This window comes from Loxodonta africana, chromosome 12 (assembly GCF_030014295.1).
Source record: "Loxodonta africana isolate mLoxAfr1 chromosome 12, mLoxAfr1.hap2, whole genome shotgun sequence".
Classification (NCBI taxonomy): domain Eukaryota; kingdom Metazoa; phylum Chordata; class Mammalia; order Proboscidea; family Elephantidae; genus Loxodonta; species Loxodonta africana.
The window spans coordinates 42,015,430-42,043,004 of record NC_087353.1 but is presented as its reverse complement, the minus strand read 5'-3'; the positions used below and the strand labels follow the sequence as shown (position 1 = coordinate 42,043,004).

The 27,575-nt window shown below is 44.1% G+C and overlaps 1 protein-coding gene across 1 annotated transcript; it reads right to left on the bottom strand.

Annotated features, from left to right (window-relative positions):
• Positions 1–5,270: 5,270 nt before the first annotated feature.
• Positions 5,271–27,570, bottom strand: GCKR (glucokinase regulator). The gene is made up of 19 exons (XM_003411946.4): positions 27,241–27,570; positions 26,810–26,965; positions 26,578–26,646; positions 25,658–25,726; positions 25,245–25,318; positions 24,826–24,892; positions 24,588–24,641; positions 23,565–23,659; positions 20,674–20,779; positions 19,243–19,361; positions 18,010–18,108; positions 17,703–17,800; positions 17,262–17,338; positions 16,783–16,879; positions 16,499–16,596; positions 16,320–16,403; positions 9,547–9,696; positions 6,921–7,055; positions 5,271–5,461 (listed from the first exon to the last, which is right to left on the bottom strand). The coding sequence occupies exons 1-19, from the start codon at positions 27,385–27,387 to the stop codon at positions 5,291–5,293; spliced, it is 1,965 nt and encodes a 654-aa protein (XP_003411994.2). The 5' UTR covers positions 27,388–27,570; the 3' UTR covers positions 5,271–5,290.
• Positions 27,571–27,575: the final 5 nt, after the last annotated feature.

The following is a 27,575-nucleotide window of genomic DNA, read 5'->3' as shown; positions in this document are numbered from 1 at the left end:
TTGGAGTGGAGAGATAAGAAACCAAGAAATGGAATAAAATAAAAAGGAAAAAAGAAAGTAAATAAATAAATAAAGATTAAAAGGGAAAGAAAAAAGAAAAGCCCCAAGGGATCCCACTGGTGCAGCTGCACAGACTGAGGTAGTGGATCCCAAACTGCACGAACAGCCTGGCTAGTGGGGGCTCCCAAGCTGCAATAAGAAAAAGAAAACAAACAAAACAGAATAGAACACAACAAATCAAACACAAACAAAACAAAATGAAAAGGCCCCGGGGACCCCAGAAGTGTGGTTGCTCAGACCAGGAGAGCAGTTCCCCAACCAAGCGGTGCTTCACAGCTTTTGAAGAAGAAGCAAAGCTGTCATACAGAGCCAGGTGTTTGAGAGAAAGGAGGGGGAGGAGGTGAGAGGCAGGGAAGAAACCAAAGAAGGGGAGAAAAGCAACATCAGCAACGAAGAAATGCACCAAGAGAGCCAACCTGTGCGGGCAGGGTGAATCTAACAGGCACAGAGTTGAAGCTGGTACCTCCCAGCCAAGAGACCGTGGCCGGCGGGAAGCAGTGGAGGCTGAGTGGGGGGGAAACAGTGGAGGGTGGGAAAGCATATATCACTGGCTACCAGGTGCTCTGTCTCCTGTTGGGAGCTCTGTGGAGCTGCTTTCCCGTATTCCCCAACCGCCACTCTTCAATGTGGGCAGAGTGAATCCCAGCAGTGGCCTAGAGTCCACAGCTGTCAGCAGGCTGAGCTACTTTCCTCTAGCTAGGAGGCAGTGGGGGCTGAGTGGGGTGAAAAAGGATGGGGGGGTGAAAAAGTGTGTATCAATGGTTACCAGGTATTCTGTCTCCTGTTGGGAGCTCTGTGGAGCTGCTTTCCTTTACTTCCCATCTGCCACTCTTTGCTGTGGGCGGGGCGAATCCAAGTGGCAGCATGAAGTCCGCAGCTCTCAGCCAGTCAAGCAACTGCTGCCAGCTAAGAAACAGTGGTGGCTGAGCCGGGGTTGGGGGGTGGAGATAGAAAAGTATACATTGCTAGTTACCAGGTGCTTTGTCTCCTGCTCTGAGCTTCATGAAGCTGCTTTCCCATGCTCCCTGTTCGCCAATCTCCAACAGGAGTCCAAGAGGGTGAATCTATGCTGCGTTAGCTGATAGGGGACCTCTGCTGGTATCTTTCCTCACTCTCTGTTCTCTGTCAGTTTCTTATTCCATTCAGTGCTTGGCTGAGTTCTTTATCTCTTTATTTGACACTTGGGGCTCCAGGATTGATGTTTGTCTCAGTTTTACTTAGCTTTTTGAGTCTTTGCTGTGGAGGGACGGAGTGGTGTGTCTGTCTATAGTGCCATTTTGGCTCCTCCCCTACATTGCCTAATTTTATCTTTTTTAATAAGCTTTTTAGATTTACAGAAAAGTTACGAAGTTAGTACAGTGAGTTCAGGTATACCCTACATACACCTTCCTCTGATGTTAACTTCTTATATAACTTTAGTATATTTGTCAAAACTAAGAGATTAACACTGGTACATTTACTATTAAACTCCAGACTTTACCTGGATCACACCAGTTTTTCCATTAATGTCCTTTTCTGTTCCAATCCAGGATACCACATTGCATTTAGTGTCTGGTCTGTGACAGGTTTTCAGTCCTTCCTTGTTTTCCATGACCTTGATGGTTTTGAAGAGTACTGGGCAGCTATTTTGTTAAACGCCCTTAAGTCTGGGTTACTCTGATGTTTTCCTTATGCTTAGATTGACATTATAGGTTTGGGGGAAGAATATAGTAGAGGTGACGTGCCCTTCTCATCACATCCTGTCAGGGGTACTTGATAGAAATATGATGATAACCATAATTACTTGATTAAGGTAGTGCTTGCCAGCATTTGTAAAGTTGCTATTTTTCTGTTTCCATACTCTATTTTTTTGGATAAGCCCAGTGGATGCAAGTTCCTAAATCCAGCCCACACCTGGAGCAGGGGAGATTAAGCTGCACTTAATCTCCTGCACTTACTCTTAACATGTGGACATAAATTATATCCACATATATTATTTGGAATTCTTCTGTAGGGAAGATTTGTCTTTTCTCCGCTCCACTTATTTATTTATTTAGTCATTTATTTATATCAATATAGATTCATGTGTATGTATTTTCTACTTTGTGTTATATTCCAATACTGCGTTATTTATTTTGTTGCTCAAATCATTCCAACTTTGGCTATTGGAAGTTCTTTCAGGTTGGTTCCTGTCCTGTGTTCCTTTGATATGCCCCAATTCTTTTGTTTTTTGAGCTCTTTCTAGAGTTTACTTTCTGGTTTTACAAGATGCTCCAGGCTCCTCTTGCTGTCTATTTCTCCCACTCCATAGCACTCCAGCCACTAGATTACTGGTGAGCTCAACTCTGCTTTCTTCCAGGATAGAAGCATTTTGTACCAACTAGATTTCCTACTGACTTTTTACCAACTAGATTTCCTCCCTGGGTGTCACAAATGGCTAAGCCCTCAACTGCTAGCCAAAATGTTGGCAGTTCGAACCCACGCAGAGGCACCTTGGAAGACAGATGTGAAATTTGCTTCCAAAGGTCACAGCCTTGAAAACCCAATGGAGCAGTTCTACTCTGCACATGTGGGGTTGCCATGAGTAAAAATCAATTCAACAGCAATAAGATTTCCTACTACTGCCATGTCTGTCCTCACAGCCCTAGGATTTGACTCACCTGTCCAAATCATACCTGAGTTTGGAGTGGGTCTTAGACATTTTGCTGTGCTTGTGGGGCCCATCTCTGGAACCAGATTGGGGTCCTTCTCCAACCTACAGTATCTCAACATCCTCCTTCAACCTTACTAGCCTATGTGACCTGGCCCCAGGCTGTTTAATACTCACGGCCACCTAAGTTATAAAAAGAATAACTGATTTGGAGGAGAGACCATGAGTTCCTTTTTTAAATATATGTATTAAGCTTGAAATGTGTGCAATATTCAGATATCTTCTGCCCCCTCACCTCTTGCTTTTGATCCAGCAAATAGGTTTACCAGGAAAGTGTTTTCCTTCATCTTCCAACCCAGTCTTCTGGCCCAGTCTCTGTAGTCATTTCAGCATAATTCCTGCCATGTGTTGATAATAAACTACTCCCTAGCCCTTACATGTTTGCTTTCTCCAAATAACAGTAAAGGTTGTCACCCTACCATTTGTCTCTGGGTGGTTCTAAAAAAAAATGAAACTCTTTAGCTCTGCCTAGGGCACAGGTCCATTGGCAATGACCTGACTCTTTGATATTGGTCCCACATACCAGTCCAAGTCTCTAAACATTTCCAGGTTTTCTTTGGATGTTCCCTCACCCTACCCTACCCTTCTTTCTTTTAAAACTTTCCTTGATTCTTGACCTACCCATCAATCTCCCAAAACAATTCTGGAAGCTTTCTGTACTTAGCCTGCTGCTCCAACCCATTTAAACTCTGTTCGTCTTGTATTAGAATTGTTCATATGTGTTTGTGAGTTCCTAAAGGGTAGGGAATATATTTAGTCATCCGTCTCCTCCACAAAGCCAGAGTGTGTTCAGCTCCTAAGTTTCATCAGGGCTGAGCAGTACTCTACCATGTTGCTAATACCTGAATATGATGCGCAACAATATAAGAATTAAATTCATTTGACATCTTTGTACAGTCTAAGTAATTGTCAAATGAAAGAACCTGGTTTTCTATAGTCCTCCTGTATCTAGCCTTGGGGAAATCTGACCCTGGGCCAAATTCCATCCACATGTGGGAGTAGGGCAGCTGCAGAAGTTGGCATCATCAACAGAATCAAGAGGTGCTCTTCTCAGGCCCTAGAAAGCTATCTTCTCTGACTTGACCTTGCCCATGATACCAAGATGCAAGATTAATTTACCCAATGATAACACTGGAGAGGTTTATGGGTAAAGAGGAGCGGATAGCCTTTATAGGATCCTTTCCTAACTTCACCCATCTTGAGTTGTGGAGTTTGGAAGAGGCATTTGTGGAGGATGAAAGACAAAGGATGACGTTCAAAATGCATTTATGTGGGTGGTGGGTGTGGAAAGGGAGTTGGTTAAAGATCTAAGGCAGCAATGTAAAGGTGTAGAACAGGAAAATAGAACTCACGGACATATAGAGGGACCTTATGGCTGCCTTAAAAAGGTTGACTATTCTTATAAAATACAAAACTGTTTGGTTCCTTAGCAATCACTCTCCCACCTAAAGGTTCCAATGAGCTTCCTTAAAGTGAGATTATGTCTCCAGAGGAGTTTTCTGGGTGACTACTATAGGGTCGCTATGAATCAGAATGGAGCCCTGGTTAAGAGCTTGTCTGCTAACCAAAAGGTTGGCAGTTCAAATCCACAAGCTGCTCTTTGGGCTGTTCTACTCTGTCCTATAGGGTCACTATGCGTTGGAATTGACTTGAGGTTTTTTGTTTTTTTCTGGATAAGTCAGAATTGACTTGATGGCAATGGGTTTGGTTTTGGGTTTATTTAGTAGATATGTGTTGAACACAAGGGGGAGCCAGCTGTCTACTATCAGAGCTATATGTCATTGACACTAAGAAGCTGACAGGGGTCTGGGATGAGAGAAGGTGCCCTTGATTTGTCAAAACATGGGACAGCTGAGGTCCAAAATGCACACACTTGAGTTTCTATTCTTTGTTGAGTCCCATCACCAAAGGGTGTTCAGCACCCCAGAGTTCCTTATCTTCCTCTTACAAATATGGGGCAGGGGGAGCAACCCTCACTTCATGGTCAAATGTGTAGATGTAGTGTTTTAGTGGCAAGGATCCTGTCATGCCTAATCAGAGTTGCCTTTCTCAGGGAGCTCTATGTTGAGGACACACTTCTTCCCTCTCCCTCTATGATTATCTAAACTCCCATTTCTCCTTGCTACTGTGAGTCTGTGTGGGGCTGTGCATGTGTGTTGGAGTTGGCGGATATAGAGATGTTGAGCCAAGCATGAAGGTTTGGGTCAGTGGGGTGAGTGTGTAAGAAGCAAAGAAAAAAACCTGCCGTTGAGACCACACCATGCCATCCCATGCTGTCCCACCTCTGATCTACTAACCCCGGTTTGGGAAGGTAACTTTCCAAAACAAGATGTTTCATTTTATTTCTGAAATCAGAATAAGCCAGGAAAAGTGGAGACCCCTGGACCAGGGGCAAGATAGAATCTTCCTCCCCACCCTGGGCTGCTGATGCCCCTGGAGACTGGGCCTTTCTCTCCCATCACGTGTACTGCTGGCATCCCAGGCCCCCATGAGATGAGCTGGGCTGGGGTAGGCCCTCTCCACATGCCCAGAAGTGAAGGTTCACTGCAGCACAGGCTCTAGGGTCTCAAGGGGGTCCGCACTGCGTTTCCGACCTGGCCCAGTGAGGGCACTCCTGACAGCCTCGCAGACGGAGGGAGCTGTAGCCAGGTGTGCCTGAGCCTCAGGGATTGAGCACCGGAACAGGAGGCTCAGCAATGCTATGGGGATCACCTGTGGGAAATAGGCAGGGTGAACTAAAGCGTCAGAAAGCGAGCTCATCTGAGGAAGATCCCAGGAGAAGTAAGAGCTTTCGGTGTGGTAGTCAGAAGCTAACAGGTGGAACACAAGAATAGGAGGGAGTTTATCAAGACCAAAACGTGGTAATGAGGTGGGTCAAGAGCACAGAGAAGTCTTCCTGCTGCCCCAGAAAACTCCTATTCATCCTTCAAGACCCAGCTCAAAGAATTCTTCTCCCTCTCTTCCCTGACTCTAACCCCAGACAGAACTGAAAACACCATCTCTGTGCCCCTGTAGATTCTTATTCACACCTCTGTGGCTCTACTCACTCGTCAAACCATGTCTCCCCCTGAATGGGAACTCCCTGTAAGAGGACAGAGTGTCTCTAAGCTTTGTAAACCCAGTGCCAAGCAAAGTTCTTGGTACATTGGAAGTACTCAATAAGTGTTTGTTGATGTGGGCAGTGTGGTACAGTGAATTGCTTAATATGGCCTTTTTAGCCATGCATGGTCTTATAACTCCCACATGGGGATTGGGTAGAAGTATGCAAATAAGGTGCGTGTGGCCCACCAAGGGATTGGACAGCTTGCTAACAATGCAAATATGGTGCATGGAACCCTGAGGGGGTGGGACCATGCAAATAAGCTATGTGGAACCCTAACAAGGGTATTGGTCAGTTTTGCCATCCTGCTAAGCTTTAAGACAGCCAATTCCAAGGCAGGGGGGACCTCACTACCACCAAGAACAAGAGATGGTAACTGAACACATCTTTTGACCCAGGGTCCCTCCACTAAGAACCTCCTGGAACCAGGAGACAGAGAGACAGCTGTAACATCTGAGATAGTGTGAGACAGTGAGAAGCAGCAGCAGAGAAATGGTGGTGGCAAAACCAGGAGACCAGCACAAGATGACACAGTGGGCTTCCCAGCCCATGGAGCAAGGTGGGTACAGTGGGCATGCCAACCCACAGAGCAAAAGAGCTGAGTGCGTTTGGGCAGGAGGCTTCCTGGTGGAGTTGGGTGCCTCCGGGCACTTATCAACAGAGCTATAGAGCTTTGCAACACTTGCTTGAGCAAGGCAGAGCCCGGGCTGAGGGGTTGAGGGGCGAGAGGATAAGGGCCAGAGAGAGGCCTGCATGTAGACATGACCAAAAAGCTGTCCTGACCCAGGAACAGTATCCTGAGGCATTCCTGATCCTGAATTGTAATGTGTTATTTTCCTAATAAACCACTTAACTCTAAGTATGGTTCATGAGTTCTGTGGGATGTTGCAGTGAATTATGGAACCCAAAGATCAGAGGTAGAGTACTGAGAGGAGGGGGAATAGTTGGTGTTAGAGATGATGGAATAGTACAGCAGTTTGGAAAAGTCAGACATTTGGGGCATCTTTAACCTCCACCTCTTGGAATCAGCTATGTGCTGATCCTTAGAAATTATTCATTTAGGCAGGATACCTGTTCTTTCTCATGTGCAACCTGAATGTGAGAGGAGATGGGTGCAGCCCGAATATCATCCGACAGTGGCTGAGGAAAGTGGATCACTTGGAGGAGACTCTCGAAGCATCGAGCCTTGGGCTGTCCAGAGAACCGCTGTAAAAGAAGTGATCCAGTCAGTGTTGGGCTAGTAGGCCAGGGAATTTGAGAACAGACCAAGGGAGGAGAAAGACAGGAGAATGGGATCCTGAAGTCTGGCTGTAGAGAATTTGTCTCCATAGGCAATCCCAAACTCACAATCCCCAGGTGTAAAGAAAGATTGAGCTAAAGGAGTTGATGGCGGGCCTTGATTGGCTGGGTTAAAAACTTGGTCAAATTTTGACCGTGCCTCACCTACCACAGGGTGGCAACCTTAAACTGAATTTACTCCCTATAGGTCGCCATGAGTCGGAATTGACTCAACAGCACTGGGTTTGGTTTTTTTGGTTTAGTTTCCTCCCTGGACCCCTGATGGTGCAGTGGCTGAGAGCTCAGCTGCTATTCAAAAGGTCTGCAGTTTGAATCCACCAGGTGATCCTTGGAAATCCTGTGGGGCAGTTCTACTACCTATATGGTCGCTATGAGTTGGAACCAACTCGATGGCAATGGGTGTTTTGGTTTAGCTTCCTCCCTAACTAAATCCATCATGCACATTGCTGTCAAGCCTGTTCATCTGCAAACACTGCCTCCATTTCGTCACTACCTAGCTCTTCCTCTGTGTTGCTTAGCACAGTCCAATAGGAATTTAATTCGAGCCACATATATCATTTTAAATTTTCTCATAGAAAGCAAAAATAAAATAAATAAAAAGAAACAGGTGAAATTAATTTTAAAAATATATTTTATTTAACCTAATATAGATTCAAAATATCATTTCAACATGTAAATAACATTTTAAAATATTAATGAGGTATTTTACATTTTCGTGCTAAGTCTGAAATCTGGCACAGTTCAGACGCTGAATTTGCAAAGCTAAAGTGAAATGTAGTCCTACCAGAACAACAAAATTGGATTTAATGAAAAAAAAAAATTGTACACTCCTTCAGTTTTTAAATAAAATTAAAATCCAGTTCCTCAGTCGCAGTAGCCGCATTTCAGGTGTGACCACTGTTTCGGACAGCACAGGTCTAGCTACATTTGGCAAGTCTAAATTCCTGTCTGGCTTCCAGCCTTGCCAGTTCCTGTGCTCCCACAGTTCCCCACTAGTCTGTAAAAGGATTCTTCACTCTAGTCAGACACGTGCCCCCCCATATGCCACGCCTAGTTTTCCTTCTGGACCTTGGCTAACGCCCTATCAGGAATGTCCCTTTGTCCTCCACTATGACCCCCAGGCCGAGCCCAAACATCGCCACTTCCCTGAAGCCGTCCCTTTTGCTGTAGCACATACTGAATCTCCCTTCTTTGTACTTCTATTGAATTTTAGTAAGGACTGTACAGTTTGACACTTAATTGTTCTCTGTTTCAAGTGTTGGTTTTGTCTTTCCTCCTAGATTGTCCACTCTGGGATGGCAAGGATTAGACTATACAAATCCTTGTCCCCCCATTCACCCCACTCCCAGGACCTAGGACAGTATAAAGAATGTTTCGTTTTGGGGCAGGGTTGATTGTTGAGTTTACTCACTTGACAGGTTTGTTTTTGGGGCTGGTGGCACTCACTAGTTGTGTATTGATTGATTCCTTTCTGTAGGGTTGCCAGATTTAGCAAATAAAAATACAGGATACCCAGGTAAATTTGAACTTCAGATAAACAACAAAAAAAAAGGTAATATAAGCCTGTCCTAAATATTTCATAGGATAAACTTATACTAAAAAATTACTCCTTGTTTATCTAAAATTCAGCTTTAACTGGGTGTTCTGTATTTTTACTGGCGATCTTACTTTCAATGGCCATCCGTTGTGCTATCTGCTCAACACTCATTCCTCATTGATTTTCCTCTGGGAAACTATTGCTCCCCCATTTTCAGGCCATGCAGTTTGATTGAGGTTCACCTCTCCTGCTTCAACCACCACCATCTTGAAGGGAGAGCACCGGAATTAGTCCGGGGCAGAGAACCTCCTTACTGTGAAGAACAGCGACTGGTTCAGGGGTGGGCACGTTACCTAAACCAATAAGAACCCTCCCCCAGGCATCTGAGAGAGTCACAGGACAGATAAGCTCCACTAAATAGGTATGTTCGGCTGGCATGGCTGGTGGCCAATTTGTCACCTAATGAAGAAAACTTGGCTGAGAATGAGCACAACTAGAAAGCATAGCTAAGGGCTGAAGGTTCCAGAGTACATCATTTGAATATCTGGACATAGCTGCCCTCGGACTTTTCATTTACATGAGCTAATCATTTGTCTTCTTTAGCTTAACCCAGTCTGAACTGGGTTTCTGTCACATACTTGTAACTGAAAGAATCTTTTCAATAGTTTCCAAATACTCATCCATGTGCACACACACACACTCACTTCCTTAGAGTGGAGGACAAGCCTGATAGGACAGGGAGGAGAGGCACAAGAGAAAAAACAGCTCTTACCTCTATGCATCTCCTATACCTCTGCAGAATGCCCCCCTACTGCAGCCTCAGCTTTGAGGCCCAGCCTGCCCGACCCTCCCTGTCCCTACCTGCAGCATGGCCAGGGCCCGCCAGAAGAGCTTGGAGTTGCCAATGCGGAGGTCCAGCATGTGGTTTTGTAGGATCTTCCCGAGAAGCACATGGGCCCCTGTACTCACTGTATTCAGCACCCACTTGGTGCTTAGCTCATGCTGGAACTTCTAGACAGGACAGATACGGAAATATCAGAAAGTAGAGGAGGTAAGAGCAGCAGGGTGAACATGACCCTATAGTCAGAATCTAGGGGCTGAAAACCTAGCGCCAAAATGCAGACATAATTTCCTTGACGAGCACAGAGTTTAATGTTGAGACAGTATTCCTAAACCAGGACTGTACCAGGCAGATCTGGTGGTTTCACACATTTGTGGTTTTGACCCCTGGTAGACAGATGCTTTCTCTGAGTCCTTTCATGATAGGAATTTGCTCTTGCCAAAATTTTCCTTTTGATCCCTGGGTACCAGACAGGGTAAGAGTGGAAGTCCTGAGATTCCTTCCACTAAACCACAGTCTACTCACAGGCAGAGATTGTGTCTTATTCTGACCCAGAGGCCTAGTCCTTTTGACAATGGTTGACACATGGTTGTTGATCAATACATTTTGGTTGAAAAATTAACTAATTCAATTTAATCCTCATAATAACCCCTGTGGGATAGGCTTTCTACCCGCATTTCTTCATCCGAGGAAACTAAAGCTTAGAAGGAAATTAACTTGGCTAAACTTATATGGAAGAAACTCTGGTGGCACAGTGGTTAAGCACTTGGCTGCTAACCAGTTGCTCCACAGGAGTAAGATACGGCAGTTTGCTTCCATAAAGATTACAGCCTTGGAAACCCTGTAGCGCAGCTTTAATCTCTCTCATAGGGTTGCTATGAGCCAGAATCAACTCCATGGCAATGGGTTTAAAGTCATATGGTAAAGAGGTACAGAATCAGGGTCTAAATCCGGGTCTTCTGATTCTATGATGAGAGCATTTCCTATTTTGCCACAATCATCTCCTGGGTGAATGAGATAATATATGTGAAAGCATGTTGAAAACTAAAACACTGTGACTAAACTTCAGGGTACAGCGAGTACGGTAAATCCCACTTGTTCTCGGCTGTGGTATCTTGCCCACTGTATGGCACCTATAACATCTGTTACAGCACTTTAAGCGCAACAGGAGTTCAGTAAAGGTGTTGAAGGTATTAATTACTTGACCCTAGCCAGGTCAATGAAAAAAACTACTGCTACTTCTACCTCTTTACTCTGTAACTGTTGTAATAACTGGTCACACTAACCCCTGGCAGGAGGTGTATTGAAAATATTTAACAAGCAAATTGCAAGAACACTAAGTATAGGAACAGAAATCGGATGATCAGAACAGCTGGCTAGTATGCAGTACTGATGCTATAGACTACATGATAGACTGCCCTGGGGGAGAGAGATCCATTAAAACCAGGTAACATCATTAGCCATTTACTTCATTAACTATCATCAATACGGAAACCCTGGTGACCTAGCCGTTAAGAGCTATGGCTGCTAACCAAAAGGTCGGCAATTCAAATCCACCAGGCGCTCCTTGGAAACTGTATGGAGCAGTTCTACTCTGTCCTATAGGATCACTACGAGTTGGACTCAATGGCAGTGGGTTTGGGTTTTTTGAGGTATCATCAACACAAACATATTTTAAAGTTTACATCATTTGGAGCTAGACACGTTCATTTTAAAGTTCATATGGAAAGATAAGCCCCAAGTATAGCTAAGAAAATCCTCAAAAAGAAGAGCAATGAAGTGGGGGTCTAACCCCATTGGATATTAAAAGATACCATAAAGCCTTTATAATTAAACAGCATGGTACCAGTACATCACTAGATAGGCAGACCAGTGGAACAGAGTAGAAAGTCAAGAAATAGACCAATGCACATGGTCAGTTGAGTATTTAATATACAGGTAGCATCCCAAATCACTCAGCAAAAGATGGACTTAAAAAATTATATTGGGACCATTGGTCTGAATTCATACCTCAACCCATACACAAAATAAACTCCTAATCAAATATCTAAATATAAAAAAAACGAAACCATATAAATACTAGAAGAAAACATGGGTGGAATTCTTTTACAACCTGGGTGTGAGGAAAAACCTTCTGTGCCTCGACATCTAGATGCAATAAAAGAAAGGCTGATAAGTTCAACCTCAGAAAAACTAAGACAAATACTTTTATGTGGTTAAAACCCAGTTGAAAAACGATTACAATATATATCACAAATAAAGGACTAATATTTCTAATTTATAAAGAACTCAAAATCAGGGGATCAAAAAGACCAAAAACCCATTAGAAAAAGGAACCAAATACATGAACACATAGTTTACAGAGAAGAAAAAAAACTAAAGGCCCTTAAACATTTGAAAAGATGCTCAACGTCACCCATAATCAGAGAAATGCAAACAAGAGCTGCACAGAAATAGCATTTCTCATGTATCAGATTGGCAAAAATTCACAAGCTTGACAATACTTTCAGAGAGGCTATAGGGAAGCGACGTTCTCATACACGGTCGGTATGAGAAGCAAAATGGCACAGCTTCCATGGAGAGAAATTTTGCAATATCTGACAATGACATAAACATTTACCCTTTGACCCAACTCTAATAGTTCTAGGAATTTACCCAAAACATACACAGCCAACATTACAAAAAAAAAAAAAAGAACACTGATTGTATCATTATTGGTAACAGCAAGACATAGGAAACCACCTAAATGCCCTCCATAGGAGAATGCCTGAGTAAATGATTGTACATGAATGTGTACACACACACAATATAAAAAATAATGAGGACGAGCTCTATAAACTGAAGTGGAGCAACTTTCAGGATATCTTATTAAGGCACTAAAGCGTATAGTATGCTCCCTCTTATATAAGAAAGAAGGGCAAATTTTACACACACATGCATGTATATATATATATATACACACACTATATGCGCATACACACAAAAACCCAGGAGAATAAGCCAGTAACTAATGAAGTTGGTTACATACAGGGATGGATGGAAATGGTATGGAAGAAACAGGGAAGGAAATAGAAAGTCTCTTTTTAACATTTTTTTGTATGTTTACATATAAACCGTGTTATGTTTCACATATTTAAAACAAAATTAAATTAAAAACTGAAAAAACACTACAATGAAAACCAAAAAAGTACTTATAAACCTAACTGTATATCACACTGATAACATAACCACAGAGATTAAAAAATAATAAAAATTAATGTGACTTTTGACCACTTAACTCTGACTCTACACCTTCAATGGGACATGGTTAAAGGACAAAAAGAAGCGCAAAGAAACCTTGAATTTTTCTTGCTAAGTGTGTTGATGACAGTGGTATTGAGGTAGCAATTCCAGAACTGTTTTGATAAGTATTGCAGGACTGAGGAACTGAGTAAATAGATTGCCCTATGGGGCAGTTCTGCTCTGTCCTATAGGGTCGCTATGAGTTGGAATTGACTTGATGGCAACAGGTTTGGTTTTGGGGTTGTTTTTTTGGTTATAGTAGTAATTGATTCAACCAAGAATCATCAGTGGATGCTAAAACCATTGGGTGAACGATTGCTGAGGAATAGAATGTGGAGAAATCTAATGGACACCATCCTAACCCAATAATCATGCTTAGCATCATCATCAACATAATAAAGGGACAAACTGATAATGAGTGCTTTCTAATGTGATATACTGAGTGTACAACCTCACAGCACTCCTACCAAAAAATGTAATCTGAATACACTGAAAAAATAGGTAAACTCAAAATGAGGCACATTCTGGGAAACCACTGGCCTAAACTTCTAAAATATCAATGTCATAAAAGACTAAAAAAAAAAAAAAAAAAAAAGCTGAGAAACTATTCTAGATTAAATGCAATGCATGATCCTTAACGGATCCTGGATCTGGGAAATAAAAACAATATTAGAACAATTGAAGAAATTTGAATGTGGCCTGTATACGAGATAATAGTACTGTATTGTCATTTTCCTGGTGTGATAATTATATCATAGTTATGAAAAATGCCCTTGTTCTTAGGAGATACATGCTGAAGTAATTAGTGTGAAGTCTCATGACATCTCCAATTATCTTTCAAACGATTCAGGAGGAAAGAGGAAGATTAAACAGATGCCAATGACTGAAGAAGCTAGGAAAAGCCTATGAGTGTTCATTGTACTATTCATGCAATTTTTCTGCAGGTTTGAAATTTTCAAAATAAAAGTGTGGGAGGGTTTTATATCACAAATATTTCTACAATGAGAGATTTAGAAGTCTCAGTGGATGACTCCTTATTTCAATAGTTTCAATACATTTAGAAAGAGAATAACCAGCATTGAATAAAAGACAAAAACTAGAAAGATTGATAGGTTTGACTATGTAAAAATGTAAATAAAACTTCTCTACATCAAAAATATATAAACAGCTCTTGGGAATGGGAAGTAATATTTGTTCTATTCCAAGACGCTCCAACTGCTTTGCAGGAACTATTTAACTGCACTCAAGAAACATGCCTACCTCGAGGGACAAAAGTTTAGTTCATTCTTGGTGCGCTAAATGATACTTATACTCTCAATACGGCCTGTACTCAACTAGGATACTACTTAACGTAGACATCAGGTTTACACTTACCTGCCACTAACTTAGCCTGTGTATTTGGAATAATTGATAGATTTTTCAGGTTTTTAAAACTACTACTTGTTATGGATTGAATTGTGTTCCCTCAGAAATGTGTCTCAACTTGGCCAGGCCATGATTCCCAGTATTCTGTTCTTGTCCACCATTTTGTCATCTGATGTGATTTTCCTATGTGTTGTAAACCCTATCTCTATGATGTTAATGAGGCAGGATTAGAGGCAGTTATGTTAATGAGGCAGGATTAAATCTTCAAGATTAAGTTGTATCTTGAGTCAATCTCTTTTGAGATAGAAAAGAGAGACATGGGCAGAGAGACAGGCGGACCTCATACCACCAAGAAAGTAGTGGCAGGAACAGAGCGTGTCCTTTGGACCCAAGGTCCCTGCACTGACAAGCTCCTAGACCAGGGGGAGATTGATGACAAGGACCTTCCCCCAGAACCAACAGAGAGAGAAAGCCTTCCCCTGGAGCTGGCGCCCTGAATTTGGACTTCTAGCCTCCTAGACTGTAGGAGAACAAATTTCTCTTCGTTAAAGCCATCCACCTGTGGTATTTCTGTTGTAGCAGCACTAGATAACTAAGACACTACCTCTCCATATTTTCCTGGGGGGATAATCCCATAAACCTCTAAAATGAGGTTAGCACAAGCTACTTGGGAGGACTCCCAGGAAGGATAACTGCCTCCTTCTTTATGCATACTGTGCAGGCTACAGTTCCCACAGCAGATGTAACATGCCTGAAAAAGGTAGTCCAAAACTTTTCTCTGACCCTAGCAGGAGTCATAAATGACACTTCTGCTCTGGAAGCCCAACAAAGTATTCTAAATTCACTAGCTAGAGTTACCATGGACAATCACATAGCTCTTCATTTCCTCTTTGCCAGCCAAAGAAGAGTTTGTTTTATAGTAAATACTTATTGCTGCACCTATTCAAATATTACAGGACAAATAGAACAGTCTACAATTAGGCTAAAAGGCGGGAGAAAAAAAGTCACCTGGGTCTCTAAAACAGACCCAGCTGGGTTCTTGACATGTTTTCATCATCTAGGTTTTATAACATAAGTCCCCCTGATTTAACACCTGTCACCAAAAAAAAAAAAAAACAACCTGTTGCCACTGAGTCAATTCCAACTCATAGTAACCCTATAGGACAGAGTAGAACTGCCCCATAGGGTTTCCAAGGAGCGCCTGGTAGATTCGAGCTGCCAGTCTTCGGATTAGCAGCCGAGCTCTTAACCACTGTTAAGAGGACTAATAAATATTTTGTTTCTGTTACTTGCAGTTCGCTGATGTATCCTGTCTATAGTCTAAAATGCTACTTCATAGCCATTGTCACATCAAATGACAGCTTAGATTCACATAACCTGTAACATCTGAATATCATGGCCTGACTTTATCTGTCCTTGCCAAAAGACCAAGAAAGAGAAAAGCAGTCCTTGACATCCAGGAACTGGCATAATAGTTACATCTAAGCTGTGACGTTTTCCTGTTGAATCTAAACAATCTCACAGAAAATCAAATAACAGACAAGGTCACTCTGTGGCTGTGATGAAGTGAGACATAAAAAAAAGAAAGAAAAAAACTACTGTCCTTCCCATATATACCCTCTCTTATGAAAGTGTAAGAAAAAGGTAAATACCCAAAGTAAGAATAAGCAAAAAACATGAGGAAGCAGTACATGAAAGGCAAAAAATCAAACGGACAATATATACTTTTAAGTAGACAATCTCCATAGTAATTAAAGAAATATATATTAAAACAACACTGAAATTCCTTTTTCTGTTTGTTTTTTTTGCCTTGCTATTTAGCAAAGATTAAAAAGGACAATGTTACCCAATGTTTTGAAGACATGGGGAACTAATGGTTTCATGCTTTGTTGGTTTATAAACCTCTGACGGTGTTATGGGTTGAATTGTGTCCCTCTAAAATATGAAGTGGAATTCTACCCCTTATACCTATGGATGTAATCTAAGGTAAGGTAAATCAATCAATCCGTTGAGGTCATACCAGTGTATGTAGAACTTACTCAGCTGGCTTTGTGGGGGCCCACCCTCCAGCCTTCGTTTCCCAATTTCTCGACTCCCCCCTCCTCATAGCCCCTGACTACAGATATGACCTTTCCATTCCCAATACCTGGATGAAGTTCCCTTCATATTCAAAGAAGAGCAGTGGCCACGTGATGCTAATGATGGAGGGAAAGAGCTTCTTCAGAAGGGTCTGAAGAGAAAGAGAGAGGAACAGGGGAGGCATCTCCAGAAAGGCCTTGCTGTAACTGTCACCCCAGGGTCCCCTCCCCAAGGTTGGACCCTCACCGGCAAGGACTGCCCCACAGTACTGTGGGCCAAGGCCTGGATGTTGGTGGTCTTCTCTTTTACCTGCTCTGCCAGTGTCTGTACCTCTGTGAGGTTGTCTAGGAGAGAAGTAGAGGGTATGAGAGCTGAAAGTCTAGCTGTTTACCTGTTCTTCCTGTTCCCCTTGAATCCAATCAGGACACTGGTTATGTCCCTCTCTCTGAGTAGCTATCCGAAGACCGAGAAAAATGATAGCTCCTACTGCCTCCATCCCCTCACTCCACCACTTCCATCTTCCCTCTCACCATCCAGTGTGAAAATGAAGATCACAGTGTCATTTTCCGTGAGGGATGGCAGGACGGAAGTCTGAAAGTCCTCCTGGGAGAAGGAGAACCTGGGACCCTAAAACAGAAGAAAATGGAAAGTCCTTCCCATGAAAAACCCTAGTGTGTAGACTTACAGACTGAGGACGACCTTAGAGGACATCTCATACATAGCCCTCTCATCTATAGATGATAAAACTGAGGTCCAAAGAGGGGAAGTATTTTGCTCAAGATGGTGCAGCAAGTCAGTACAAAAACCTTGGACAAGAGTCAGGTTTTAGAGGTGAGTCCAGTGTTCTCCACCCTCCATGTGCTGTCCCAAACCCTCACGACCTCTAACCCATATTCTCTTCTCTAAACTATCCCATTGCACTCCTCCACTTCCCTGCACCTTCCTCTTTTCTCCCACCCTCTGCACATCAGTGACCTTTACAACTTCACAAGTCCCATTCCCCTCCAACCTGGTTGATGAGCTCAGCCTTCTGGTTAAACATTTCACTGTGATCACCAATGAGAAAGCCACGGACATCCTGGTAATCTGGGAAGTTTAAGGACAGGGAGGGAATGATGGGTTTTGGAGGAAAAGAAGTTTCTAGGCTTGGGGGGTGCAATGGACCTGGGAAGAAAAACTTAGGCTTTTCTGGATACGGTGAATTTAAGAGGGGAGTGGGATGAGGAGCCATGCATACAAGAGGTCATAGTAAGCACAGGGGTGGGAGCCTAGGGATCAAGGACTGAGTTTGGGTCCAAATAAGCATTGGACTGAAATGCTTATTTGGATAGGAGAGGAGGGACATTTGAAGAGGAACCCTCATGTGTTGGGAGAAGGGAAGATTTTGGATAGTCAACCAATCAGTTGGGATCAGGTGGAATCAGGAATAAAGGCTGGACTGGGGTCCCACCGGCACCAAAGGTGTGGATGCACTCTACTCCATCCATGATGGCGATGATGCCGAGGGTCTGCCAGCCAACCAGGCACACCCGGCCCTTCTTCTCCAGGCTGAGGATGGGTCAGAGGTCAGGACATGAGAAGCAGGATCACAGAGGAAACAGGTCAGAGATCAGAGAAAGATGCATAGGGATTTAAAAAAAAAAAAAGCCTACCAGGACCCTCCAACATGCAGACAAAAGACACCATGCGCATCGGTATGTCTCAAAAAATCGCCCCAGTTCTCAGGAAGTTCCCCCTCCAAACACATGTCCACACACCTGGTGCTGGCTTGCTTCATCAGGGCTGCGATCTTGGGGCTTTGGCTGTAGGTCACCTGATGAGCCCGCTCAAATGTCCTCAAGATTTCCAGGAGGCATCTGGGAGAAAGGCCACCAGCTCCCAGGGAGGGCCCAGTGCCTCCTCAGAAAACCTGAGTACCTTCCCTCAGGGAGGGAGGGAAGGAAGGAGGGAGGGAGGGAGGCACAGTTCCTTTAAAACTAAGTTCTATTGGTCCCTAGTGGAGGCCCTGAGAGTGGGGCCAGACTGCATTCAGGAGGGGCAGAAAGGGCTTCAGTGGGCAGAAAATGAAAGAGCAGAGGGAAGGACAAAGACCTCAGGTGAGCACTGGGAAGAGGATGGGGTCCAGGGAGATGGGATCTCAGATCTCAAAATCTGAGCGTTGAGGTAAATGGGCACTCTGTAAGCTAATTTAGCACTAGAGCTAGAGACCCTGGGGAGGCGAATAGGCCCAGAGCTCCTCCCTGCAAGATCTGGACCATCCCCACATCAAAGAACTCCCAGAAGCTAGGTGTTATGGATTGTATCCCCCCAAAATATGTGTTGTAAATGCTAATGTAATCCCATTTGGGAATGGGTTGTCTTTGTTACGTTAATGAGGCAGGATTAGTGTAGGAGGTGTCTTAAATCAATCTCTTTCGAGATATAAAAGAGCTTAAACAAGCAAATTAGGAAGCAAAGATGGGGGAAGATTGATGCCAAGCCACATGGAGATCTTCAAGGAATCAGGAAACAGAAGGTAAAAAGACAAGGACTTCTTCCAGAGCTGACAGAGGGAGGAAGCTTGCCCTAGATCTAGTACTCTGAATTCAGATTTCTAGCCTTTTAAACTGTGAGAAAATGATTTTCTGTGAGTTAAAACCACCCACTCGTGGTATTTCTGTTACAGCAGCACTAGGTAACTAAGACACTAGGTTGGCTTTGGATGCCCTAGACAGGCTCAGGGGTTAGGTCTGGGACCTGAGGGATCCAGGTCCACTGGAAACAAACCAGACTCTGGCCCTGTGGTGGGAACAGTGCTGTTCATCTGCCTGTTCCTTTCCCAGGGGAGAAGTGGACAGACTGTCTTACCACCATCAGCCCCGTCTTTAGCTCTGGACCGGCCATGCCCCAACCCACTTTATCCCTCCTTCTCTCTGCATGGGATGCAGTGTGGCCCTTGCCTTCCAACCCCTGCCTGTCTCTGATCTTGCTTTTGTCCAGAACCTCCATACCTCTGAGATGCTGCAATGCCCCGGTTCACAGTCTTGTGGGCTGCCAGTAACAGGGTTTCCAGCAGGATCTTGGTGGCACTTCCACCTTTCATCCGGGAGGAACCACTGAGGCCCTCGGGCTGAGAAGGCAAGGACACCAGGGAGGGATTAGGAGAGGAAGGAGGATGAAAAGGCCACTGGTTAGTGACCAGTGGGCATGCTCTATGGTCCCCAGTGTAATATGAGGAAGAATGCTGGGGTGACAGCTTAGCTGAGAGAAGAAGAGTAAGGAAAGGGGCCACCCCTGGTCATTTCTGTGGTGCATTCAGGCCTCTGTGGGAAAAAGTCACAGTGACTGAGTCTCTCCTATTAGCTGGGGACAATGTTTTTCAGGGAGTGGGTTTCTTTCTGAGAACTTTCTCCCCACTTTCTCCACCATCATTTTTTATGGTAGTTTGTCAGTCCAAACACCACACGTTACATTCTCTGCACAGATAAATGAAACAGCCACTGTAACACACAGAGAGACTGACAAAAGGTGTGACTCAGAAAGGGAGACTAAAAGTGAACAGTTGCAGAGAGAAGGAAAGAGAGATGAGCATCTGACGATGGAAAGACAGGAAGCCGGTGTGTAATATGGAATTCCTGCTTTGGTAGCTCACACAAGGAAGATCAAGGAGAGTGCCATGGACGTTTCCATCCCTGGCAGGGAAGCATGGGCAGGGATTTGGCTAGGGCCCCTGGCTAAGATAAGGGTAGATAATGCTACTGAGTTATATTGTGGTGTTGCTAGTGAGTTATATTGTTGTTGTGGGCTGTCAAGTCCATTTCGATGCATAACAACCATATATAACAGAGAGAACTTCCCCATAGGGTTTTCTAGGCTGAAACCTCTAAGTAACAGATCGCCAGTTCTCTTCTCGCCGAAGCCGCGGGTGGGTTCACATTGCCGACCAAGCCAAGCTCTTAACCAGGGTTCATTACGCTAGTGAGACTCATCCACAATTCAGAGGAGAAGAAAAGGAATGGAGCACTGGAGGCTAAGGAAGAGGATTAGAAAGGGCAGAAGAATGAAACAGAATCCCATTTTTTAAAGCCCATATTTGAAATTCAGAGATATTGTAAGACAAAATAAGGCAATTCACTGTTCTGTGCAATACTTTCTACAAACACGGATGCAAAAAGCCCCTTTTAAACAGAAACTGTCCTACAGCATTTAAGGGTTTAGTGATTACCGATTTGAGATGCAGGTTGTTATGAAGGTAAAGCATCTTAAGGTGAAAAAGTAAATGAGAAAATAGAATTTGATTTACAATATTTTAGCTGATGCAGTGCTTCAGAATTTCGACAAGATATAACAGAATCTAAAATCAGAGGCCCTAAGGAAGTAGCAAGCAATCTCAAGGTGCTAAAGGTAGGGGAGAGAGGGGAAAAGGGGAAGAGAGACCCTACCCCAATTGCAGGATTAAGCACAAAAGCTTCCTGTTTCTCTTGCAGCTTCTTCATTCGCTCTGCTACTTGGCGAAATGTTGAACTCCAGTCTTCAATGGGGTCATCTCTGGGGCCCAGAAAGAGACAGAGGTGAGTGATTGTCTGTGAGGATCTTAAAGGAAGGATCTCAGCTGCAGGTCAGGATCAAAGACGAGATTGGGGTTGGGGTTTGAGGTCAATAACTTTACAGGGCCCACAGGAGCACTTGTCCCTGAGCCACAAAGATGAAGGGTTAACAAAACATTCAGCAGATTAAGCCCAGAACAAAGCCAAGCGCTCAAGTTTAAAACCCAGCCTGAGACCAGCACATTTTTTTGTGTGTCCCAATCCTCACAGGTGCCCCACTGCCAGGGCGACACTAGCCACACCTTCTGCCGTCCCCTGGGGGAATGTCTGTCATCCGAATTCAAAATTGCCAACTTATTTTCAGCCTTAGAGTCCATCAGAAGCCCCTCCCATTCCTGGAATTATATTCTGGAAATCCCCCTCAAGTAGTGAATCCCTCACTACCTGAGGAAGAGGTAACAGTCCCTAACGAGGGAACCAAGCTGCCAAGTGTGAAGTAGGAAATGTAGCACCTAACAGCTGGCAAACGTACCTTGAATGAATTAATCAGAAACAAAACAATGTATTAATGAGGCAAGAGAGCTACAGGCTTGTTATCTGCCTAGGTACTGTTATGTATTGAATTGTGTCTCCCAAATATGTATTGAAGTCCTGGCTCCTGTACCTGTGCATGTCATTCTGTTTGGCAGTGGGGTTTTCATCTGTTATATTAATGAGGTCCTTCCAGAGTAGGGTGTATCCTAAACCTAATCACTTCTGAGTTATAAAAAGAGCAGAATAGACACAGAAACACAAGGCGGGTGGCGGGGGGGAGGGCAGGGTGAGAGACAGACACCCTAGGAGGACCTGGCTACAAACAAAGGGACACCAAAGATTGCCGGCAGACACCAAAAACTAGGAGAGAAGCCACAGAAGGAATCAACACAGCTGAGACCCTGATTTGGACTTTTAGCCTCCAGAACTGTGAGAAAATAAATATCTGTTCTCTAAAGCCACCCACCTGTGGTATTTCTGTTACAGCAGCACTAGGTAACTAAGATAGGCATAAGACATGGAATCTCAAAGAGCGAGCATCTTCTGTAGTTGCCCTTCAATACCTTGCTAGAAGATGACTTGTGAACCACCCACTGTGGCACTACCTCAAAGAGCTACTTGTACATGGCATCCCGAACTTCCCTTACCACTCCATCCCTGCAAAAGCCCATCCCTTTTTTAACCTTTTTTTAAAAATATTTTTTCACCTGTAAAAAAAAAAAAAAAAAAAAAAAAAAAAATTTTTTTTTTTTTTATTATATATAGGGCAAACAAGTTTCAAATATTTCATACGCATTATGTAAAGTGTTTGCTGTAATTTGTCCTCAAACTACTTCTGAAACTCCCTAGAGACCTAAGCCCTTTATAAACAAAGAGAAGACAGTGTCCATATTGTGTGCTTTAAAAGCGAGATTCCCAAACTTGGCCACTGATCAAATCCACCTGGGGAGCTTTGTTTTGTTTGTTTGTTTGTTTTACTAATTACCCATTTCTGGGTACCACCCCCACCCTGAGATTCAAATTCAGTAGTTCTGGAGAGGAGTCCAACAATCTATATTTTTAAAAAGCTTCCCAGATGACTGCGAAGATCAGCCAAGTTTGGGAGCCACTGATTTAAGGAATAACTGGAAGATCTCCATGCCTACATTGTTTGAAATTCCTCATTTCACTTAGTCACAGTGCCTGAAATTAGCATCCACTGCAGCAAATCCATTTTGGTAATGGAGAATCCTCCATTAAAAAAAAAAATCAGGATTCAGAATATCTTAGACTCATTTACACCCTTGTACGAATTATACTATAAACCTAGAATCGGGGGTTAAAAAAAAGTAGCTCAGAAAGAACCCAGCTTGCCCCCAAAATCATCACTAAATATACAAAACTGTTTTTGAATAATCGTCAAGCCTTCACTGGAATACCTCCAGTGACAGAAAGCCCTCAGCTTCATCAGGTGGCCCAAACCCCGATGTATGTCAGAATCACCAGGGATGCTTTAAAAAAATAAGATATCCCAGTGCCCTACCCCAAATCTACTAAATCAGACCTCTTAGATGTGGAGCTAGGAATCTACTTTCTTCCTTATTTCTTTTAACACTCCCCAGGCAGCCCATCCACGGAACCACTTCTGAGCACTATTGGTTTAACACACTGACCTTCTCTGAGATCAGACAAAATGGCCATTTAAATAGGGAATAAGAGTAAGAGGGAGGTGATTCGGTGGCTCAGGGACCTTAGGGAAGGGGAACAGGGTAGGGGATTTGAATAGCCAGAGGTGACTTAGGGGTACCTGGAAGAATAAGAATGAGCACTAAAATAAGGGAGCTGGACGGAGGGGTAGGGGGCTACTCAGGACCCACAACTCTTCTTTGAAAAGATGCTTGGGGCCCACGCCAAATGAAAGAACAGATCTTCATGGTGTATGTTATTCCTGGCCTCATTTTATCCTTCTGCCCTTATTTTCCTTGCCTCTTTGCACCCTGTTTTGAATGTATGCTATTCTATATTTTATGTATCCTTTGTAAACTGCCTTCAATCCTTTCTGAAACAAGGAGAGGATGAATAAGTGAAAGAACCAACCAAAAAATCTCATATGTTTAGTGGTACCCCATATTTACTTCAGTGTTCTCAGATTTGGTGAACAAGACTACGTCCACTGTGCCCTCTCCTCTGTGGTTGCATAGACTTTGACCCTGTTCCTCCTGGCCTCCCCCAGTGGTCAGATGAGTCACCGCTTTTCATTACAGCAGGCTCACCTGGCCATGCTCACTGGGTTGAAACCCACCAGGACTGGCAAGAAGACAGCAGGGTTATCCATGCAGTAGTCCATTTGGCCTGCCACGAAGGGAGCCTAGTGGTAGGGGGAGGATAAGATGATGAAAGAGGTTACTCTGAGTGTTGTCCAGAATGCTTGTTATAAATGCAGATTCCTAGGTCCAGTTAAGATCTGCTGAATCAGAATTTGAAGGAGAGGGCCCAGGTACCTAGATTTTTAACATGCTCCCCAAGGAAATCATATGCATGGTAAAGTTTGAAAACTACTCAGCTAAATCATAAGCTCCTTGAACTCCTTGTATGCCTCCTTCCGTATCTAGTACTGATGCAATCTACCTTCTTCTCAGTGAACTCTTAGTCTCACCTACAGAGTTGAGAGGAAACTTGGAGTCACGGAGTCCAGTGCTTCTCAAACAAACTACCTGGGACTCTGGCTAGAATGCAGATTCAGACTCAGTAGGTCTGGTGTAGGGTCTAAGATTCTGCAATTCTCACAAGTCTCAGTGTTGCTGATGCTGCTTATGCAGGCATCACACTGTAAGTAACAAAGGATCACCTTTTTTTTTGTAAAGGGCCAGGGGGTAAATATTTTAGGCTTTGTGGATTCTATGATTTCTGTTGCAACTGCTCAATCCTGCCATTGTAGTGAAAGCAGCCATAGACAATATGCAAGTAAATGTGCATACCTATGTTCCAATAAAACTTTATTTGCAAAACAAGTAGCTTGTCAGATTGGCTGCCAGCACAGTTTACTGATCCCTGGCCAATCCATCTATCTTGGCTGTTGAATGGCTTGATACACGGTTATTCTGTGACAGGATCCCTTCCCTGTTTTCCCACATCCACACAACTGGGTCCAAATTAGTGAGACTAAAATCAAAATACCTTGTGCAAACCCTTCCTGTTTTCTGGCACCCACCCCATCAATCTATCTTCCATGCTATTCCATTCCCACCCCTTTTCTACCTATAAAATAAATACACTCAACCTGTCTTCACACTCACAGAGAGTCCCACAGAAATGCCAATGACGATCACTCTCTTCTTCCCAGCAGCCACCTAGGAGAGGAGGACGGGTGAGGCAGTGCCATTGAGGAGGCCTCTAGGGTGCACACCTGTGTGAGGATGTCAGGACCAGGACCAAGGGAGGGGACAGACTTTCGCTGAACTATTGGGGCTTTCATGTCCCCTTATGGAGGAGCAGATAGAAGTCTCTGGTTGAGAGTCAGTGGAAAGCACAGACCTTCTTCAGTTCCTCAATCCCATGCAAGGCACTGTCTTCCGTTCCCTCCCTAGAGGCCACCACAGACCTAAGAGAACAGACTCAAGGTCAGTGGCACTGGATGGAGAGCAGAAGCCTATGGTTTACCAGGACAGGCTGCACTGAGAGAAGGGAATGAAGGGATATCTATCGTTGACTGAGCACTCACTGTTTGCTGGACACTGTGTACATGTTCTGGAGGACTGAAAAACCGAAATACTTAAAAGGGCTGCCAGTCAGGCAGCATAAGTATATGAAGTGGGCCAAGTGTAAGGCAGTAGGAATGAATGGTGGGGGGCCAAGGCAAACTTGACACAATCTCTGTTCAAAGACATTCAAATTCAATTTCTAAAAAGAACTGTTCAGGCCAAATAAAATATTTATAGGGCAACTTGCCTTACCTGTCACCCCCTGCAATGAGGTAGGTGTAAAGAGGTTTCTGTCCTAGGCCTTTCATCAACTGGTTAAAGGACACCTGGCAGGGAGGAGAGAATGTGAAGAGGTAAAAACAGTGAAAGAACAAATTGTTCTGGATTTTTAACTCCTAGATGGTTGAGGCTGTATAATTCTCTTAGGCCAGCGCTTAACCCAGCACTGCTTGGAATCTGACATTTACAGCCCCCGTTTTTGAGGTGATTAATCCAGTGGGATGTAGAGACATTGATAATAGACTGGTAGGGCTCAGAAGAAAGGAGACCCCATGGTGAGAGGTCTAGTGAGGGTACTGCCTAGGCTCTTAGTGATGATGAGCTTTATGGTCCTGAGGGCCACCTGAGAATGGGAAGAAAGGAAATCTGGGAGTCTGAGAACTCACCGACATGAGGAATGCCATTCGGCCAGACGTGCCCCCTCCGCTCAGTACCACTAGACCGCCCTCAGGGTCCTGAGGAAGGAAAAATGTCAAGGTTGCCAGGGCTTGGCTCAGGCTGGGGGAAGCACCTTTCTTTATTTCTCAGTAACAGAACAGGCGTCAGGGTGAAAGTGAACAGCTAAAAGTTAGCACTAAGCAGAGTGCGGTAGCAAAAAGAACACTTGAGAAAAAACTTCAGTCTGACTTCCATTTGTGGCTTATCTACTTATTCAAACCCTTGCTTATTCCAGAAAGGACTGAAAACAGCTTTGTCACCTAAATAAAAATGAATAATAAAAGCAGCGTTACCCAGCAATTCTTAGCTGGGTGTATTTGGGTAAATTACTGTAGCTATTCAAAGTCTTTGTTTTCGCAGGTTGTTGTGACAGTCATGGGTGTGAAAATGAATTGTAAACTCTAAAGCATTATGCAGATGTGGTTGTTGTTAGGTGCCATGGAGTTGGTTCCGACTCATAGTGACCCTATGTACAACAGAACAAAACACTGCCCGGTCCTGCGCCATCCTCACAATTGTTATGCTTGAGCGCATTGTTGCAGCCACTGTGTGAATCCATCTGGTGGTGGGTCTTCCTCTTTTTCGCTGACTCTCTACTTTACCAAGCATGATGTCTTCTCCAGGGACTGATCCCTCCTGACAACATGTCCAGAGTACGTGAGAGAAGTCTCTCCATCCTTGCTTCTAAGGAGCATTCTGGTTGCACTTCTTCTAAGACAGATTTGCTCATTCTTTTTATTATTATCAATAAAGTGACAAGGGAGAAAGAAGGACTGAGATTTACAAAAGTGAGAAATAGAGACTAAGAAAAGAGAAAGGTAGAGGGAAGAAGAAAAGTTGAGGCAGGAAGCAGATACAGGGCTAGTACCTTCAGCACTTCCTGAACTTTCCCACCCACTTGCACCATGGTGGTCAGAATTGATTCGCTGTACAGTCGCTGTAGGGAAGAGGAAGGAGTCAGAAGTCAAGAAGAGAAGGACAGTGGATTGGGGGGGGTTGGGGCTCTCAGGGTTTCCAAAATCAGGGGCCATGATCTGAGAGAGCACGGATTGGGCTTGACCTCTTTATTTGCAACATTCGGGGAATGGTGTCTGGGTCACCTGGTACGTGGGCATGGTTTGCCCTTCCTCTTGGAAGATCTCAGCATCACATTGGCCCAGCAGTTGAACTATTTTCTGGGCATCTGCTTTGTCCAGGTCCTGGGTCAGTGGGTTCGACTTCTCTGTGATTGGTAGGGCTGCCTCATACCCAGACAACTAGAAGGGAAGGAGGGGAGGTCATGATAGGGGTAGGAAACCAAAGCCTCACTCGTGCCTGCTGAACTGGAGGGGGAGTGGCAACAGGCACCGTGTTTGGACTCCCACCACCCCCCGCCCCCGCCCAAGGATTTAGCTTGCCCTCGATATTCAGGCTACTGTGGAAAGAAGATGAGAAAGGAGGGGGGTACAGAAACCCAGGGGTGGCAGGAATTCCAGATGGAAAATGATTCTAGGAATCAGGGCAAAAAGCTAACATGAAAAAGGGGTCTAACCTCCCATTTGCCAGGCTCCGGAGTCTTAATCACATGTTGAAACCCTTTTGTGCCCGGCATGGTTTCACGATGTGGCCACACTGTCCTGCCTGTCTCTTCAGTCACACAAATCTTTCTGGGCACGCCAACTCTGCTTGCAGCTGGCATGGCCTTGCCTGAGCCACAGTGATGATTAACCAAGTACCCCGCCCTCTGTGAGCACCACCCCCTGCACCTCTGCCTGCACCCTTTCCTGGTTACTAGACCCTCAGCCCTCTGGCAGCCCTAGGGAAGTTCTTGGGTTCCTCTTTGTATGTACCCTGACTCCCCAGCCACTGCTTTGGCCCCCTAAAGAG

What these genes read in the sequence shown, in the direction of transcription:
- GCKR (XM_003411946.4), bottom strand. Translation starts at nt 27,387, where the DNA reads ATGCCAGCTGCAAGCAGAGTTGGCGTGCCCAGAAAGATTTGTGTGACT. An exon ending in AAACCATGCCCACGTACCAG is followed by an intron (nt 26,647 to 26,809) that starts GTGACCCAGACA and finishes TCTTCCCTACAG; the next exon opens with CGACTGTACAGCGAATCAAT. An exon ending in CTGTGGGGCAGTCCTTGCCG is followed by an intron (nt 16,404 to 16,498) that starts GTGAGGGTCCAA and finishes CTTTCTCTTCAG; the next exon opens with ACCCTTCTGAAGAAGCTCTT.